At 51.3% G+C, this 18,566-nt stretch overlaps 1 protein-coding gene across 1 annotated transcript in view; it reads left to right on the forward strand.

The window, feature by feature from the left end:
• ABCC8 (ATP binding cassette subfamily C member 8) overlaps positions 1–18,566 on the forward strand; it is a 434,375-nt gene that overhangs the window by 71,341 nt on the left and 344,468 nt on the right. Inside the window, exon 6 of the mRNA XM_069768187.1 lies at positions 14,202–14,390. Coding sequence (XP_069624288.1) covers positions 14,202–14,390 — 189 coding nt within the window. The remainder of the gene's footprint in view (positions 1–14,201; positions 14,391–18,566) is intronic.

Below are 18,566 nucleotides of genomic sequence, written 5' to 3' on the forward strand. Positions count from 1 at the left end.
TGGATGTGTCCTCCTCCCATGTTCCCGCATCGTTCCTCCTCTGCTTCTTTCTGGTATTGAGGATTGTGCGGTGAGGACAGGTCGCTGTGAATTCCGGAGAGGCCTGGATGTGTCCTGCTCCCATGTTCCCGCATCGTTCCTCCTCTGCTTCTTTCTGGTATTGAGGATTGTGCGGTGAGGACAGGTCGCTGTGAATTCCGGAGAGGCCTGGATGTGTCCTGCTCCCATGTTCCCGCATCGTTCCTCCTCTGCTTCTTTCTGGTATTGAGGATTGTGCGGTGAGGACAGGTCACTGTGAATTCCGGAGAGGTCTGGATGTGTCCTCCTCCCATGTTCCCATATCGTTCCTCCTCTGCTTCTTTCTGGTATTGAGGATTGTGCGGTGAGGACAGGTCGCTGTGAATTCCGGAGAGGCCTGGATGTGTCCTGCTCCCATGTTCCCGCATCGTTCCTCCTCTGCTTCTTTCTGGTATTGAGGATTGTGCGGTGAGGACAGGTCGCTGTGAATTCCGGAGAGGCCTGGATGTGTCCTGCTCCCATGTTCCCGCATCGTTCCTCCTCTGCTTCTTTCTGGTATTGAGGATTGTGCGGTGAGGACAGGTTGCTGTGAATTCCGGAGAGGTCTGGATGTGTCCTCCTCCCATGTTCCCATATCGTTCCTCCTCTGCTTCTTTCTGGTATTGAGGATTGTGCGGTGAGGACAGGTCGCTGTGAATTCCGGAGAGGCCTGGATGTGTCCTCCTCCCATGTTCCCGCATCGTTCCTCCTCTGCTTCTTTCTGGTATTGAGGATTGTGCGGTGAGGACAGGTCGCTGTGAATTCCGGAGAGGCCTGGATGTGTCCTGCTCCCATGTTCCCGCATCGTTCCTCCTCTGCTTCTTTCTGGTATTGAGGATTGTGCGGTGAGGACAGGTCGCTGTGAATTCCGGAGAGGTCTGGATGTGTCCTCCTCCCATGTTCCCATATCGTTCCTCCTCTGCTTCTTTCTGGTATTGAGGATTGTGCGGTGAGGACAGGTCGCTGTGAATTCCGGAGAGGCCTGGATGTGTCCTCCTCCCATGTTCCCGCATCGTTCCTCCTCTGCTTCTTTCTGGTATTGAGGATTGTGCGGTGAGGACAGGTCGCTGTGAATTCCGGAGAGGTCTGGATGTGTCCTCCTCCCATGTTCCCATATCGTTCCTCCTCTGCTTCTTTCTGGTATTGAGGATTGTGCGGTGAGGACAGGTCGCTGTGAATTCCGGAGAGGTCTGGATGTGTCCTCCTCCCATGTTCCCATATCGTTCCTCCTCTGCTTCTTTCTGGTATTGAGGATTGTGCGGTGAGGACAGGTCGCTGTGAATTCCGGAGAGGCCTGGATGTGTCCTGCTCCCATGTTCCCGCATCGTTCCTCCTCTGCTTCTTTCTGGTATTGAGGATTGTGCGGTGAGGACAGGTCGCTGTGAATTCCGGAGAGGCCTGGATGTGTCCTGCTCCCATGTTCCCGCATCGTTCCTCCTCTGCTTCTTTCTGGTATTGAGGATTGTGCGGTGAGGACAGGTCGCTGTGAATTCCGGAGAGGTCTGGATGTGTCCTCCTCCCATGTTCCCATATCGTTCCTCCTCTGCTTCTTTCTGGTATTGAGGATTGTGCGGTGAGGACAGGTCGCTGTGAATTCCGAAGAGGCCTGGATGTGTCCTCCTCCCATGTTCCCGCATCGTTCCTCCTCCCATGTTCCCGCATCGTTCCTCCTCTGCTTCTTTCTGGTATTGAGGATTGTGCGGTGAGGACAGGTCGCTGTGAATTCCGGAGAAGCTTGGATGTGTCCTCCTCCCATATTCCCGCATCGTTCCTCCTCTCTTTTCTGGTATTGAGGATTGTGCGGTGAGGACAGGTCGCTGTGAATTCCGGAGAGGCCTGGATGTGTCCTCCTCCCATGTTCCCGCATCGTTCCTCCTCCCATGTTCCCGCATCGTTCCTCCTCTGCTTCTTTCTGGTATTGAGGATTGTGCGGTGAGGACAGATCGCTGTGAATTCCGGAGAGGCCTGGATGTGTCCTCCTCCCATGTTCCCGCATCGTTCCTCCTCCCATGTTCCCGCATCGTTCCTCCTCTGCTTCTTTCTGGTATTGAGGATTGTGCGGTGAGGACAGGTCGCTGTGAATTCCGGAGAGGCCTGGATGTGTCCTGCTCCCATGTTCCCGCATCGTTCCTCCTCCCATGTTCCCGCATTGTTCCTCCCCTGCTTCTTTCTGGTATTGAGGATTGTGCGGTGAGGACAGGTCGCTGTGAATTCCGGAGAGGCCTGGATGTGTCCTCCTCCCATGTTCCCGCATCGTTCCTCCTCCCATGTTCCCGCATCGTTCCTCCTCTGCTTCTTTCTGGTATTGAGGATTGTGCGGTGAGGACAGGTCGCTGTGAATTCCGGAGAAGCTTGGATGTGTCCTCCTCCCATGTTCCCGCATTGTTCCTCCTCTCTTTTCTGGTATTGAGGATTGTGCGGTGAGGATAGGTCGCTGTGAATTCCGGAGAGGCCTGGATGTGTCCTGCTCCCATGTTCCCGCATCGTTCCTCCTCTCCTTTCTGGTATTGAGGATTGTGCGGTGAGGACAGGTCGCTGTGAATTCCGGAGAGGCCTGGATGTGTCCTCCTCCCATGTTCCCGCATCGTTCCTCCTCTGCTTCTTTCTGGTATTGAGGATTGTGCGGTGAGGACAGGTCGCTGTGAATTCCGGAGAGGCCTGGATGTGTCCTCCTCCCATGTTCCCGCATCGTTCCTCCTCTGCTTCTTTCTGGTATTGAGGATTGTGCGGTGAGGACAGGTCGCTGTGAATTCCGGAGAGGCCTGGATGTGTCCTGCTCCCATGTTCCCGCATCGTTCCTCCTCTGCTTCTTTCTGGTATTGAGGATTGTGCGGTGAGGACAGGTCGCTGTGAATTCCGGAGAGGTCTGGATGTGTCCTCCTCCCATGTTCCCATATCGTTCCTCCTCTGCTTCTTTCTGGTATTGAGGATTGTGTGGTGAGGACAGGTCGCTGTGAATTCCGGAGAGGCCTGGATGTGTCCTCCTCCCATGTTCCCGCATCGTTCCTCCTCTGCTTCTTTCTGGTATTGAGGATTGTGCGGTGAGGACAGGTCGCTGTGAATTCCGGAGAGGCCTGGATGTGTCCTGCTCCCATGTTCCCGCATCGTTCCTCCTCTGCTTCTTTCTGGTATTGAGGATTGTGCGGTGAGGACAGGTCGCTGTGAATTCCGGAGAGGCCTGGATGTGTCCTGCTCCCATGTTCCCGCATCGTTCCTCCTCTGCTTCTTTCTGGTATTGAGGATTGTGCGGTGAGGACAGGTTGCTGTGAATTCCGGAGAGGTCTGGATGTGTCCTCCTCCCATGTTCCCATATCGTTCCTCCTCTGCTTCTTTCTGGTATTGAGGATTGTGCGGTGAGGACAGGTCGCTGTGAATTCCGGAGAGGCCTGGATGTGTCCTCTGTTATGGCTGGCAATCAGGCAACACAGCGTGCAGTAATCAGCGCACATACAGAGATCTGGCAATAACCAAAAACAATAGGACGAGCTCTGAGACGTGGAATCTCTGTAGACTGCAGTACCTGATCTATCCTCACACAACTATAAGCAGCAGTGGATTGCGCCTAACAACTACCTATGCAACTCGGCACTGCCTGAGGAGCTGACTAGCCTGAAGATAGAAATACAAGCCTGACTTACCTCAGAGAAATACCCCAAAGGAATAGGCAGCCCCCCACATATAATGACTGTTAGCAAGATGAAAAGACAAACGTAGGAATGAAATAGATTCAGCAAAGTGAGGCCCGATATTCTAGACAGAGTGAGGATAGCAAAGAGAACTATGCAGTCTACAAAAAACCCTAAAACGAAAACCACGCAAAGGGGCAAAAAGACCCACCGTGCCGAACTAACAGCACGGCGGTGCACCCCTCTGCTTCTCAGAGCTTCCAGCAAAAGACAATAGCAAGCTGGACAGAAAAAAACAGAAAACAAACTAGAAGCACTTATCTAGCAGAGCAGCAGGCCCAAGGAAAGATGCAGTAGCTCAGATCCAACACTGGAACATTGACAAGGAGCAAGGAAGACAGACTCAGGTGGAGCTAAATAGCAAGGCAGCCAACGAGCTCACCAAAACACCTGAGGGAGGAAGCCCAGAGACTGCAATACCACTTGTGACCACAGAAGTGAACTCAGCCACAGAATTCACAACAGTACCCCCCCCTTGAGGAGGGGTCACCGAACCCTCACCAGAACCCCCAGGCCGACCAGGATGAGCCACATGAAAGGCACGAACAAGATCTGGGGCATGGACATCAGAGGCAAAAACCCAGGAATTATCTTCCTGAGCATAACCCTTCCATTTGACCAGATACTGGAGTTTCCGTCTAGAGACACGAGAATCCAAAATCTTCTCCACAATATACTCCAATTCCCCCTCCACCAAAACAGGGGCAGGAGGCTCCACAGATGGAACCATAGGTGCCACGTATCTCCTCAACAACGACCTATGGAATACATTATGTATGGAAAAGGAGTCTGGGAGGGTCAGACGAAAAGACACCGGATTGAGAATCTCAGAAATCCTATACGGACCAATAAAACGAGGTTTAAATTTAGGAGAGGAAACCTTCATAGGAATATGACGAGAAGATAACCAAACCAAATCCCCAACACGAAGTCGGGGTCCCACACGGCGTCTGCGATTAGCGAAAAGCTGAGCCTTCTCCTGGGACAAGGTCAAATTGTCCACTACCTGAGTCCAGATCTGCTGCAACCTGTCCACCACAGAATCCACACCAGGACAGTCCGAAGACTCAACCTGTCCTGAAGAGAAACGAGGATGGAACCCAGAATTGCAGAAAAATGGAGAGACCAAGGTAGCCGAGCTGGCCCGATTATTAAGGGCGAACTCAGCCAACGGCAAAAATGACACCCAATCATCCTGGTCAGCGGAAACAAAACATCTCAGATATGTTTCCAAGGTCTGATTGGTTCGTTCGGTCTGGCCATTAGTCTGAGGATGGAAGGCCGAGGAGAAAGATAGGTCAATGCCCATCCTACCACAAAAGGCTCGCCAGAACCTCGAGACAAACTGGGAACCTCTGTCAGAAACAATATTCTCAGGAATGCCATGTAAACGAACCACATGCTGGAAGAACAAAGGCACCAAATCAGAGGAGGAAGGCAATTTAACCAAGGGCACCAGATGGACCATTTTAGAAAAGCGATCACAGACCACCCAAATGACCGACATTTTTTGAGAAACGGGAAGGTCAGAAATGAAATCCATCGAAATATGTGTCCAAGGCCTCTTCGGGACCGGCAAGGGCAAAAGCAACCCACTGGCACGTGAACAGCAGGGCTTAGCCCTAGCAGAAATTCCACAGGACTGCACAAAAGCACGCACATCCCGTGACAGAGATGGCCACCAGAAGGATCTAGCAACCAACTCCCTGGTACCAAAGATTCCTGGATGACCGGCCAGCACCGAACAATGAAGTTCAGAGATAACTTTACTAGTCCACCTATCAGGGAAGAACAGTTTCTCGGCCGGACAACGATCAGGTTTATTAGCCTGAAATTTCTGCAACACTCTCCGCAAATCAGGGGAGATGGCAGACACAATGACTCCTTCCTTGAGGATACTCGCCGGCTCAGATAACCCCGGAGAGTCGGGCACAAAACTCCTAGACAGAGCATCCGCCTTCACATTTTTAGAGCCCGGAAGGTATGAAATCACAAAATCAAAACGAGCAAAAAATAACGACCAACGGGCCTGTCTAGGATTCAAGCGCTTGGCAGACTCGAGATAAGTCAAGTTCTTATGATCAGTCAATACCACCACGCGATGCTTAGCACCCTCAAGCCAATGACGCCACTCCTCGAATGCCCACTTCATGGCCAGCAACTCTCGGTTGCCCACATCATAATTACGCTCAGCAGCAGAAAATTTCCTGGAAAAGAAAGCACATGGTTTGAACACTGAGCAACCAGAACCTCTCTGTGACAAAACCGCCCCTGCACCAATCTCAGAAGCATCAACCTCGACCTGGAACGGAAGAGAAACATCAGGTTGACACAACACAGGGGCACAGCAAAAACGATGCTTCAACTCCTGAAAAGCTTCCACGGCAGCAGAAGACCAATTAACCAAATCCGCACCCTTCTTGGTCAAATCGGTCAATGGTCTGGCAATGCTAGAAAAATTACAGATGAAGCGACGATAAAAATTAGCAAAGCCCAGGAATTTCTGCAGACTTTTTAGAGATGTCGGCTGAGTCCAATCCTGGATGGCCTGAACCTTAACCGGATCCATCTCGATAGTAGAAGGGGAAAAGATGAACCCCAAAAATGAAACTTTCTGCACACCGAAGAGACACTTTGATCCCTTCACGAACAAGGAATTAGCACGCAGTACCTGGAAAACCATTCTGACTTGCTTCACATGAGACTCCCAATCATCTGAGAAGATCAAAATGTCATCCAAGTAAACAATCAAGAATTTATCCAGATACTCACGGAAAATGTCATGCATAAAAGACTGAAAAACAGATGGAGCATTGGCAAGTCCGAACGGCATCACCAGATACTCAAAATGACCCTCGGGCGTATTAAATGCCGTTTTCCATTCATCTCCCTGCCTGATTCTCACCAGATTATACGCACCACGAAGATCAATCTTAGTAAACCAACTAGCCCCCTTAATCCGAGCAAACAAGTCAGAAATCAATGGCAAGGGATACTGAAACTTAACAGTGATCTTATTAAGAAGGCGGTAATCAATACACGGTCTTAGCGAACCATCCTTCTTGGCTACAAAAAAGAACCCTGCTCCCAATGGTGACGACGATGGGCGAATATGTCCCTTCTCCAGGGACTCCTTCACATAACTGCGCATAGCGGTGTGTTCAGGTACGGACAAATTAAATAAACGACCCTTAGGGAATTTACTACCAGGAATCAAATCGATAGCACAATCACAATTCCTATGCGGAGGTAGGGCATCAGACTTGGACTCTTCAAATACATCCTGAAAGTCCGACAAGAACTCTGGGATGTCAGAAGGAATGGATGACGAAATAGACAAAAATGGAACATCACCATGTACTCCCTGACAACCCCAGCTGGTTACCGACATAGAGTTCCAATCCAATACTGGATTATGGGTTTGTAGCCATGGCAACCCCAACACGACCACATCATGCAAATTATGCAGTACCAGAAAGCGAATAACTTCCTGATGTGCAGGAGCCATGCACATGGTCAGCTGGGCCCAGTACTGAGGCTTATTCTTGGCCAAAGGTGTAGCATCAATTCCTCTCAACGGAATAGGACACCGCAAAGGCTCCAAGAAAAATCCACAACGTTTAGCATAATCCAAATCCATCAGATTCAGGGCAGCGCCTGAATCCACAAACGCCATGACAGAATACGATGACAAAGAGCACATTAAGGTAATGGACAAAAGGAATTTGGACTGTACAGTACCAATAACGGCAGAGCTATCGAACCGCCTAGTGCGTTTAGGACAATTAGAAATAGCATGAGTAGAATCACCACAATAGAAACACAGTCTGTTCAGACGTCTGTGTTCTTGCCGTTCTACTTTAGTCATAGTCCTGTCGCACTGCATAGGCTCAGGTTTACTCTCAGACAATACCGCCAGATGGTGCACAGATTTACGCTCGCGCAAGCGATGACCGATCTGAATGGCCAAGGACATAGACTCATTCAAACCAGCAGGCATAGGAAATCCCACCATTACATCCTTAAGAGCTTCAGAGAGACCCTTTCTGAACAAAGCCGCTAGTGCAGATTCATTCCACAGAGTGAGTACTGACCATTTCCTAAATTTCTGACAATATACTTCTACATCATCCTGACCCTGGCATAAAGCCAGCAGATTTTTCTCAGCCTGATCCACTGAATTAGGCTCATCGTAAAGCAATCCGAGCGCCAGGAAAAATGCATCAACATTACTCAATGCAGAATCTCCTGGTGCAAGAGAAAACGCCCAGTCCTGTGGGTCGCCGCGCAAAAAAGAAATAATAATCAAAACCTGTTGAATAGGATTACCAGAAGAATGAGGTTTCAAGGCCAAAAATAGCTTACAATTATTTCTGAAGCTCAGGAACTTAGTTCTGTCACCAAAAAACAAATCAGGAATCGGAATTCTTGGTTCTAGCATCGATTTCTGATCAATAGTATCTTGAATCTTTTGTACATTTACAACGAGATTATCCATTGAGGAGCACAGAGCCTGAATATCCATGTCCACAGCTGTGTCCTGAAGCACTCTAATGTCTAGGGGAAAAAAAAGACTGAAGACAGAGCTAAGAAAAAAAAATGATGTCAGGATTTCTTTTTTCCCTCTATTGGGAATCATTGGTGAGGCTCCTTGTACTGTTATGGCTGGCAATCAGGCAACACAGCGTGCAGTAATCAGCGCACATACAGAGATCTGGCAATAACCAAAAACAATAGGACGAGCTCTGAGACGTGGAATCTCTGTAGACTGCAGTACCTGATCTATCCTCACACAACTATAAGCAGCAGTGGATTGCGCCTAACAACTACCTATGCAACTCGGCACTGCCTGAGGAGCTGACTAGCCTGAAGATAGAAATACAAGCCTGACTTACCTCAGAGAAATACCCCAAAGGAATAGGCAGCCCCCCACATATAATGACTGTTAGCAAGATGAAAAGACAAACGTAGGAATGAAATAGATTCAGCAAAGTGAGGCCCGATATTCTAGACAGAGCGAGGATAGCAAAGAGAACTATGCAGTCTACAAAAAACCCTAAAACGAAAACCACGCAAAGGGGCAAAAAGACCCACCGTGCCGAACTAACAGCACGGCGGTGCACCCCTCTGCTTCTCAGAGCTTCCAGCAAAAGACAATAGCAAGCTGGACAGAAAAAAACAGAAAACAAACTAGAAGCACTTATCTAGCAGAGCAGCAGGCCCAAGGAAAGATGCAGTAGCTCAGATCCAACACTGGAACATTGACAAGGAGCAAGGAAGACAGACTCAGGTGGAGCTAAATAGCAAGGCAGCCAACGAGCTCACCAAAACACCTGAGGGAGGAAGCCCAGAGACTGCAATACCACTTGTGACCACAGAAGTGAACTCAGCCACAGAATTCACAACAGTCCTCCTCCCATGTTCCCGCATCGTTCCTCCTCTGCTTCTTTCTGGTATTGAGGATTGTGCGGTGAGGACAGGTCGCTGTGAATTCCGGAGAGGCCTGGATGTGTCCTGCTCCCATGTTCCCGCATCGTTCCTCCTCTGCTTCTTTCTGGTATTGAGGATTGTGCGGTGAGGACAGGTCGCTGTGAATTCCGGAGAGGCCTGGATGTGTCCTGCTCCCATGTTCCCGCATCGTTCCTCCTCTGCTTCTTTCTGGTATTGAGGATTGTGCGGTGAGGACAGGTCGCTGTGAATTCCGGAGAGGTCTGGATGTGTCCTCCTCCCATGTTCCCGCATCGTTCCTCCTCTGCTTCTTTCTGGTATTGAGGATTGTGCGGTGAGGACAGGCCGCTGTGAATTCCGGAGAGGCCTGGATGTGTCCTCCTCCCATGTTCCCGCATCGTTCCTCCTCCCATGTTCCCGCATCGTTCCTCCTCTGCTTCTTTCTGGTATTGAGGATTGTGCGGTGAGGACAGGTCGCTGTGAATTCCGGAGAAGCTTGGATGTGTCCTCCTCCCATATTCCCGCATCGTTCCTCCTCTCTTTTCTGGTATTGAGGATTGTGCGGTGAGGACAGGTCGCTGTGAATTCCGGAGAGGCCTGGATGTGTCCTCCTCCCATGTTCCCGCATCGTTCCTCCTCCCATGTTCCCGCATCGTTCCTCCTCTGCTTCTTTCTGGTATTGAGGATTGTGCGGTGAGGACAGGTTGCTGTGAATTCCGGAGAGGTCTGGATGTGTCCTCCTCCCATGTTCCCATATCGTTCCTCCTCTGCTTCTTTCTGGTATTGAGGATTGTGCGGTGAGGACAGGCCGCTGTGAATTCCGGAGAGGCCTGGATGTGTCCTCCTCCCATGTTCCCGCATCGTTCCTCCTCTGCTTCTTTCTGGTATTGAGGATTGTGCGGTGAGGACAGGTCGCTGTGAATTCCGGAGAGGCCTGGATGTGTCCTGCTCCCATGTTCCCGCATCGTTCCTCCTCTGCTTCTTTCTGGTATTGAGGATTGTGCGGTGAGGACAGGTCGCTGTGAATTCCGGAGAGGCCTGGATGTGTCCTGCTCCCATGTTCCCGCATCGTTCCTCCTCTGCTTCTTTCTGGTATTGAGGATTGTGCGGTGAGGACAGGTCGCTGTGAATTCCGGAGAGGTCTGGATGTGTCCTCCTCCCATGTTCCCGCATCGTTCCTCCTCTGCTTCTTTCTGGTATTGAGGATTGTGCGGTGAGGACAGGCCGCTGTGAATTCCGGAGAGGCCTGGATGTGTCCTCCTCCCATGTTCCCGCATCGTTCCTCCTCCCATGTTCCCGCATCGTTCCTCCTCTGCTTCTTTCTGGTATTGAGGATTGTGCGGTGAGGACAGGTCGCTGTGAATTCCGGAGAAGCTTGGATGTGTCCTCCTCCCATATTCCCGCATCGTTCCTCCTCTCTTTTCTGGTATTGAGGATTGTGCGGTGAGGACAGGTCGCTGTGAATTCCGGAGAGGCCTGGATGTGTCCTCCTCCCATGTTCCCGCATCGTTCCTCCTCCCATGTTCCCGCATCGTTCCTCCTCTGCTTCTTTCTGGTATTGAGGATTGTGCGGTGAGGACAGATCGCTGTGAATTCCGGAGAGGCCTGGATGTGTCCTCCTCCCATGTTCCCGCATCGTTCCTCCTCCCATGTTCCCGCATCGTTCCTCCTCTGCTTCTTTCTGGTATTGAGGATTGTGCGGTGAGGACAGGTCGCTGTGAATTCCGGAGAGGCCTGGATGTGTCCTGCTCCCATGTTCCCGCATCGTTCCTCCTCCCATGTTCCCGCATTGTTCCTCCCCTGCTTCTTTCTGGTATTGAGGATTGTGCGGTGAGGACAGGTCGCTGTGAATTCCGGAGAGGCCTGGATGTGTCCTCCTCCCATGTTCCCACATCGTTCCTCCTCCCATGTTCCCGCATCGTTCCTCCTCTGCTTCTTTCTGGTATTGAGGATTGTGCGGTGAGGACAGGTCGCTGTGAATTCCGGAGAGGCCTGGATGTGTCCTGCTCCCATGTTCCCGCATCGTTCCTCCTCCCATGTTCCCGCATTGTTCCTCCTCTGCTTCTTTCTGGTATTGAGGATTGTGCGGTGAGGACAGGTCGCTGTGAATTCCGGAGAAGCTTGGATGTGTCCTCCTCCCATGTTCCCGCATTGTTCCTCCTCTCTTTTCTGGTATTGAGGATTGTGCGGTGAGGACAGGTCGCTGTGAATTCCGGAGAGGCCTGGATGTGTCCTGCTCCCATGTTCCCGCATCGTTCCTCCTCTCCTTTCTGGTATTGAGGATTGTGCGGTGAGGACAGGTCGTTGTGAATTCCGGAGAGGCCTGGATGTGTCCTCCTCCCATGTTCCCGCATCGTTCCTCCTCTGCTTCTTTCTGGTATTGAGGATTGTGCGGTGAGGACAGGCCGCTGTGAATTCCGGAGAGGCCTGGATGTGTCCTCCTCCCATGTTCCCGCATCGTTCCTCCTCCCATGTTCCCGCATCGTTCCTCCTCTGCTTCTTTCTGGTATTGAGGATTGTGCGGTGAGGACAGGTCGCTGTGAATTCCGGAGAAGCTTGGATGTGTCCTCCTCCCATATTCCCGCATCGTTCCTCCTCTCTTTTCTGGTATTGAGGGTTGTGCGGTGAGGACAGGTCGCTGTGAATTCCGGAGAGGCCTGGATGTGTCCTCCTCCCATGTTCCCGCATCGTTCCTCCTCCCATGTTCCCGCATCGTTCCTCCTCTGCTTCTTTCTGGTATTGAGGATTGTGCGGTGAGGACAGGTCGCTGTGAATTCCGGAGAGGCCTGGATGTGTCCTCCTCCCATGTTCCCGCATCGTTCTTCCTCCCATGTTCCCGCATCGTTCCTCCTCTGCTTCTTTCTGGTATTGAGGATTGTGCGGTGAGGACAGGTCGCTGTGAATTCCGGAGAGGCCTGGATGTGTCCTGCTCCCATGTTCCCGCATCGTTCCTCCTCCCATGTTCCCGCATTGTTCCTCCTCTGCTTCTTTCTGGTATTGAGGATTGTGCGGTGAGGACAGGTCGCTGTGAATTCCGGAGAGGCCTGGATGTGTCCTCCTCCCATGTTCCCGCATCGTTCCTCCTCCCATGTTCCCGCATCGTTCCTCCTCTGCTTCTTTCTGGTATTGAGGATTGTGCGGTGAGGACAGGTCGCTGTGAATTCCGGAGAGGCCTGGATGTGTCCTCCTCCCATGTTCCCGCATCGTTCCTCCTCCCATGTTCCCGCATCGTTCCTCCTCTGCTTCTTTCTGGTATTGAGGATTGTGCGGTGAGGACAGGTCGCTGTGAATTCCGGAGAGGCCTGGATGTGTCCTGCTCCCATGTTCCCGCATCGTTCCTCCTCCCATGTTCCCGCATTGTTCCTCCTCTGCTTCTTTCTGGTATTGAGGATTGTGCGGTGAGGACAGGTCGCTGTGAATTCCGGAGAAGCTTGGATGTGTCCTCCTCCCATGTTCCCGCATCGTTCCTCCTCTCTTTTCTGGTATTGAGGATTGTGCAGTGAGGACAGGTCGCTGTGAATTCCGGAGAGGCCTGGATGTGTCCTCCTCCCATGTTCCCGCATCGTTCCTCCTCCCATGTTCTTTCCCCATCTTTTAACATTACATGCCAAACTTAGATACATTTCATTTGGATATTCTGTGATAATGACACAAAGTAACGAGAATTTGTGACCTGTGAAGAAATGGTGCGAGGTTTCCTAATTATTGTGAAAATAGAACTCTGAGACTCGTATCATCCCGATAGTCTGCGCGTCCCATGTGAATAATTGCGGAAGAGTTCACGGGGTACGAAGATTTCAAGGGTCTGTATGTCAGACTCATGATTACTCTACATTTTTGCTTTGTGTTATTAAAGGGCATGTCCCAGATAAATGACCATAACAGGATTATGCAGTCCCAGGTAAATGACCGTAACAGGATTGTGCAGTCCCAGATAAATGACCGTAACAGGATTGTGCAGTCCCAGGTAAATGACCATAACAGGATTGTGCAGTCCCAGGTAAATGACCGTAACAGGATTGTGCAGTCCCAGATAACTGACCGTAACAGGATTGTGCAGTCCCAGGTAAATGACCGTAACAGGATTGTGCAGTCCCAGGTAAATGACCGTAACAGGATTGTGCAGTCCCAGGTAAATGACTGTAACAGGATTGTGCAGTCCCAGGTAAATGACTGTAACAGGATTGTGCAGTCCCAGGTAAATGACCGTAACAGGATTGTGCAGTCCCAGGTAAATGACCGTAACAGGATTGTACAGTCTCAGGTAAATGACCGTAGCAGGATTGTGCAGTCCCAGGTAAATGACCATAACGTAATTGTGCAGTCCCAGGTAAATGCTTGTACTAGGACTGTGCAGACCCAGGTAATTGACAGTAACAGGATTTTGCAGTTCTAGGTAAATGACCATAACATAATTGTGCAGTCCCAGGTAAATGATTGTACCAGGACTGTGCAGTCCCAGGTAAATGACAGTAACAGGATTTTGCAGTCCTAGGTAAGAGCAGCTGGCAAATTGTTATATGAAAAGCCCTAGAACTTCGTCTTTGATTTTTCATTTTGGAGATCATTGTCCTGGCCATACCTGTGCAGCTGAGGGTTTGTTGCAGTGTATTGGTGTAGGAAATGTGCTCATCAGTCTCTGTCCTGGCCTCCAGGCTGATGGCTGGTACACTGTAACAAAATCTCAGCTGTGTCAGCCCAGACCCACGATGACGCCGACCAGTGCTCACTTATGTGAGAATCCAGTCATCTCTCAATGCAAGGACTACAACCACCAACATGCTCACCCTGAGGGGCGGAATCCATTGTTGGCGCCCGTCACAGACAGGGGTCATTATGGCCTGTGGCTGCCAGCAGAGAACCACAACAATGGCGTCCGCTCCTCATGGTGAGGATGTTGGTGGTTGTACTCCTTGCATTGAGGAGACTGATTTCAGCCATGACGTGAGGTGCAGGGATCTGCCGAACTCTTCCATATGATGTTACAATGCTGCCCCCTCTTCTCCGCAGTGTAAGTCTTCCCCGTGTCCCCCTGGCCCCCGCTCTATCTGGTGCGCCCTGTGCCACGCGTTCGGGAGACCCCTCATCCTCAGCAGCATCTTCCGGATCATGGCCGACATGCTGGGCTTCGCAGGTCCACTCTGTGTGTCCGGGATCGTGCACAACCTCAGCCAGGATAATGAGACCGTCCACCCACGGGTAACGTCCCTGCATGGGCTGCCGTGCTATTGTCCTGTCTTGTCAGCCCCCTATGTCTCCAGTGTGTAATGTGGTCATTAGGGAGCAGTGCCAACATTATTGGGGTCAGATCAGCGAGATAGCGGGGTCTTCCTGTGTGCAACCGCTTCTGTGTTCTCTCTATTAGTAAAGCTGCGAGACCTACACACCCACCGTGTTTGTCACCCACAAATGTATACAGCAGATAAAATCAGGCCGTTCCCCCCTCTGTATGTGCCAATCAGAGCGCACCTGCCCCCCGTATGGACGTCCCTTGCCCCCATCTATGTTGGGGTCCTCTGCCCCCATCTGTGTGGACGTCCTCTGCCCCCATCTATGTGGACGTCCCCTGCCCCCATCTGTGTGGACGTCCCCTGCCCCCATCTGTGTGGACGTCCCCTGCCCCTGTATCTGCGTGGATGTCCCCTGCCCCATCTATGTGGACGTCCCCTGCCCCTGTATCTGCGTGGATGTCCCCTGCCCCTGTATCTGCGTGGATGTCCCCTGCCCCATCTATGTGGACGTCCCCTGCCCCCATCTGTGTGGACGTCCCCTGCCCCCATCTATGTGGACGTCCCCTGCCCCGTATCCGCGTGGACGTCCCCTGCCCCCATCTATGTGGACGTCCTCTGCCCCATCTATGTGGACGTCCCCTGCCCCCATCTGGGTGGACGTCCTCTGCCCCCATCTATGTGGACGTCCCCTGCCCCCATCTGTGTGGACGTCCCCTGCCCCCATCTATGTGGACGTCCCCTGCCCCCGTATCTGTGTGAATGTCCTCTGCCCCCATCTATTATTATAAAGCGCCATGGAATAAATGGTGCTAAAATATGTGAGGAGGGGTGTACATAATAAAAGCAAGTACAATAATCTTAAACAATACAAGCCATGACTGGTCCAGGAGGAGAGAGGACCCTGCCTGCGAGGGCTCACAATCTACAAGGGCTGTGCGAGGATACAGGAGGAGAGAGGACCCTGCCCGCGAGAGCTCACAATCTAAAAGGGATGGGTGAGGATACATGAGGAGAGAGGACCCTGCCTGCGAGGGCTCACAATCTACAAAGGATGGGTGAGGATACAGGAGGAGAGAGGACCCTGCCCGCGAGGGCTCACAATCTACAAGGGATGGGTGAGGATGCAGGAGGAGAGAGGACCCTGCCTGCGAGGGCTCACAATCTACAAGGGATGGGTGAGGATACAGGAGGAGAGGACCCTGCCCGCGAGGGCTCACAATCTACAAGGGATGGGTGAGGATACAGGAGGAGATAGGACCCTGCCCGCGAGGGCTCACAATCTACAAGGGATGGGTGAGGATACAGTAGGAGAGAGGACCCTGCCCGCGGGGGCTCACAGTCTACAAGGGATGGGTGAGAATACAGGAGGAGAGAGGACCTTGCCCGCGAGGGCTCACAATCTACACGGGATGGGTGAGTATACAGGAGGAGAGAGGACCCTGCCCGCGAGGGCTCACAATCTACAAGGGATGGGTGAGGATACAGGAGGAGAGAGGACCCTGCCCGCGAGGGCTCACAGTCTACAAGGGCTGTGCGAGGATACGGGAGGAGAGAGGACCCTGCCCGCGAGGGATCACAATCTACAAGAGATGGGTGAGGATACAGGAGGAGAGAGGACCCTGCCCGCGAGGGATCACAATCTACAAGAGATGGGTGGGGATACAGGAGGAGAGAGGACCCTGCCCGCGAGGTCTCACAATCTGCAAGGGATGGGTGAGGATACAGTAGGTGAGGGCAGAGCTGGTCGTGCAGCGGTTTGGTCGATCGGTGGTTACTGCAGGTTGTAGGCTTGTCGGAAGAGGTGGGTCTTCAGGTTCTTTTTGAAGGTTTCGATGGTAGGTGAGAGTGTGTTGTGGTAGAGAGTTCCAGAGTATGGGGGATACGCGAGAGAAATCTTGTATACGATTGTGGGAAGAGGAGATAATAGGGGAGTAGAGAAGGAGATCTTGTGAGGATCGGAGGTTGTGTGTAGGTAAGTACCGGGAGGCGAGGTCACAGATGTATGGAGGAGACAGGTTGTGGATGGCTTTGTACGTCATGGTTAGGGTTTTGTACTGGAGTCTCTTGGCAATGGGGAGCCAGTGAAGGGATTGACAGAGGGGAGAGGCCGGGGAATAGCGGGGGGACAGGTGGATTAGTCGGGCAGCAGAGTTTAGAATAGATTGGAGGGGTGCGAGAGTGTTAGAGGGGAGGCCACAGAGTAGCAGGTTGCAGTAGTCAAGGCGAGAGATGATGAGGGCATGGACTAGGGTTTTTGCAGATTCTTGGTTGAGGAATGTACGGATCCGTGAAATATTTTTGAGTTGAAGTCGGCAGGAAGTGGAAAGGGCTTGGATATGCGGTTTGACGGAGAGATCAGTGTCAAGGATTACCCCGAGACAGCGAGCTTGTGGGACTGGGGAGAGTGGGCAGCCGTTTATTGTAATGGATAGGTTCATTGGGGGGGGGGGGGGGTCGCGTGAAATGGGGGAAAGATGATGAATTCTGTTTTGTCCATGTTAAGTTTCAGAAATCTAGCGGAGAAGAAGGATGAAATAGCGGACAGACATTGAGGGATTCTGGTTAGTAGGGAGGTGATATCTGGTCCAGAGATGTAGATCTGTGTGTCATCAGCATAGAGATGATACTGAAAGCCATGAGATTCTATGAGCTGTCCCAGGCCAAAGGTGTAGATGGAGAAGAGCAGGGACCCTAGGACTGAACCTTGTGGGACTCCGACAGATAGGGGGCGAGGTGAGGAGGTGGTGTGTGAGTGGGAGACGCTGAATGTCCTGTCTGTTAGGTATGATGAGATCCAGGATAGGGCCAAGTCTTTGATGCCAAGGGATGAGAGGGTCTGTAATAATAGGGAATGGTCCACTGTGTCAAAGCTGAGGACAGGTCCAGGAGGAGGAGGACAGAGTAGTGTCTCTTGCTCTTGGCAGTTAAGAGGTCATTGGTGACCTTAGTTAGGGCAGTTTCAGTGGAGTGGTGTGACCGGAAGCCAGATTGTAAGCGGTCAAAGAGGGAGCAAGAAGAGAGATGGGAGGACAGTTCAGGGTAAACGTGTTGTTCCAGTAGTTTTGAGGCATAGGGGAGAAGAGATATCGGGCGATAACTAGATACAGAGGATGGGTCAAGAGAGGGCTTTTTGAGGATAGGTGTGATTGAGGCATGTTTAAAGCTTGAGGGGAAAACACCAGTTGTTAGTGATAGGTTGAAGTGATGGGTTAGGGTTGGGATGAAGACTCTGGAGAGGTTTGGGATGAGGTGGGTTGGGAGCGGGTCAAGTGCACAGGTAGTGAGATGTGATCTTGAGAGTAGAGTGGAGAGTCGATCTTCTGTAATGGTGGAGAAGTTGGTTTTGGAGGCGGAGGGCTGGGAAGTCGGGAGGAAGGGCTCTGGGGGTTGTTGACTAAAACTGTCTCTGATGTTATCAATCTTCTGCTTGAAAAATTGAGGCAAAGTTTTCAGCTGAGATGAGTGGGGAGGGAGGAGGTGCTGGGGGACGGAGGAGAGAATTGAAGGTGTGGATATCCCCTGCCCTCGTATTCTGTGTGGATATCCCCTGCCCCTGTATCTGCGTGGACGTTCCCTCCCCCATCTACAGTACAGACCAAAAGTTTGGACACACCTTCTCATTTAGACTTCAAATAGATGAACAGCGCTCCAGCCGGGTGTAGTAATATCCAAGTGAAAAATTTATTAAGCCATCGTACAGCAACGTTTCGACCAAAATGTGGTGTTTTTCAAGCATACACATCAATACAACATACTGGCTTAAATATTGTGGATACCACGCAGGGCACCAATCACCATCCAGCCATCAATTACATAAAAAATGCAACACATAACACATCAGATAAACATAATAATTAGACACCCATAAAATGCAATTCACCATATAGATAATCTCAATATACAATGATAAACACAAGATTAAGAATATGTTTATCTTCTGCTCAGCGAATAAGAATGAAGCATCCTCGTATCCATAGTGATGTTCATCCAATGTCCGTGTTCGTATGGTTATCCGCACAGCCAATCCAATAACAGCACAAGTCGACGCCAAAAACAGAAGCAGCCAATCTCTACAGCACATACGTAAAAGCGCCCCCTAGATCACCAATCTGACGTCTCCTTAAATAGTAAATCCATACCACGT

This window comes from Ranitomeya imitator, chromosome 5 (assembly GCF_032444005.1).
Source record: "Ranitomeya imitator isolate aRanImi1 chromosome 5, aRanImi1.pri, whole genome shotgun sequence".
NCBI classification, from domain to species: Eukaryota; Metazoa; Chordata; class Amphibia; order Anura; family Dendrobatidae; genus Ranitomeya; species Ranitomeya imitator.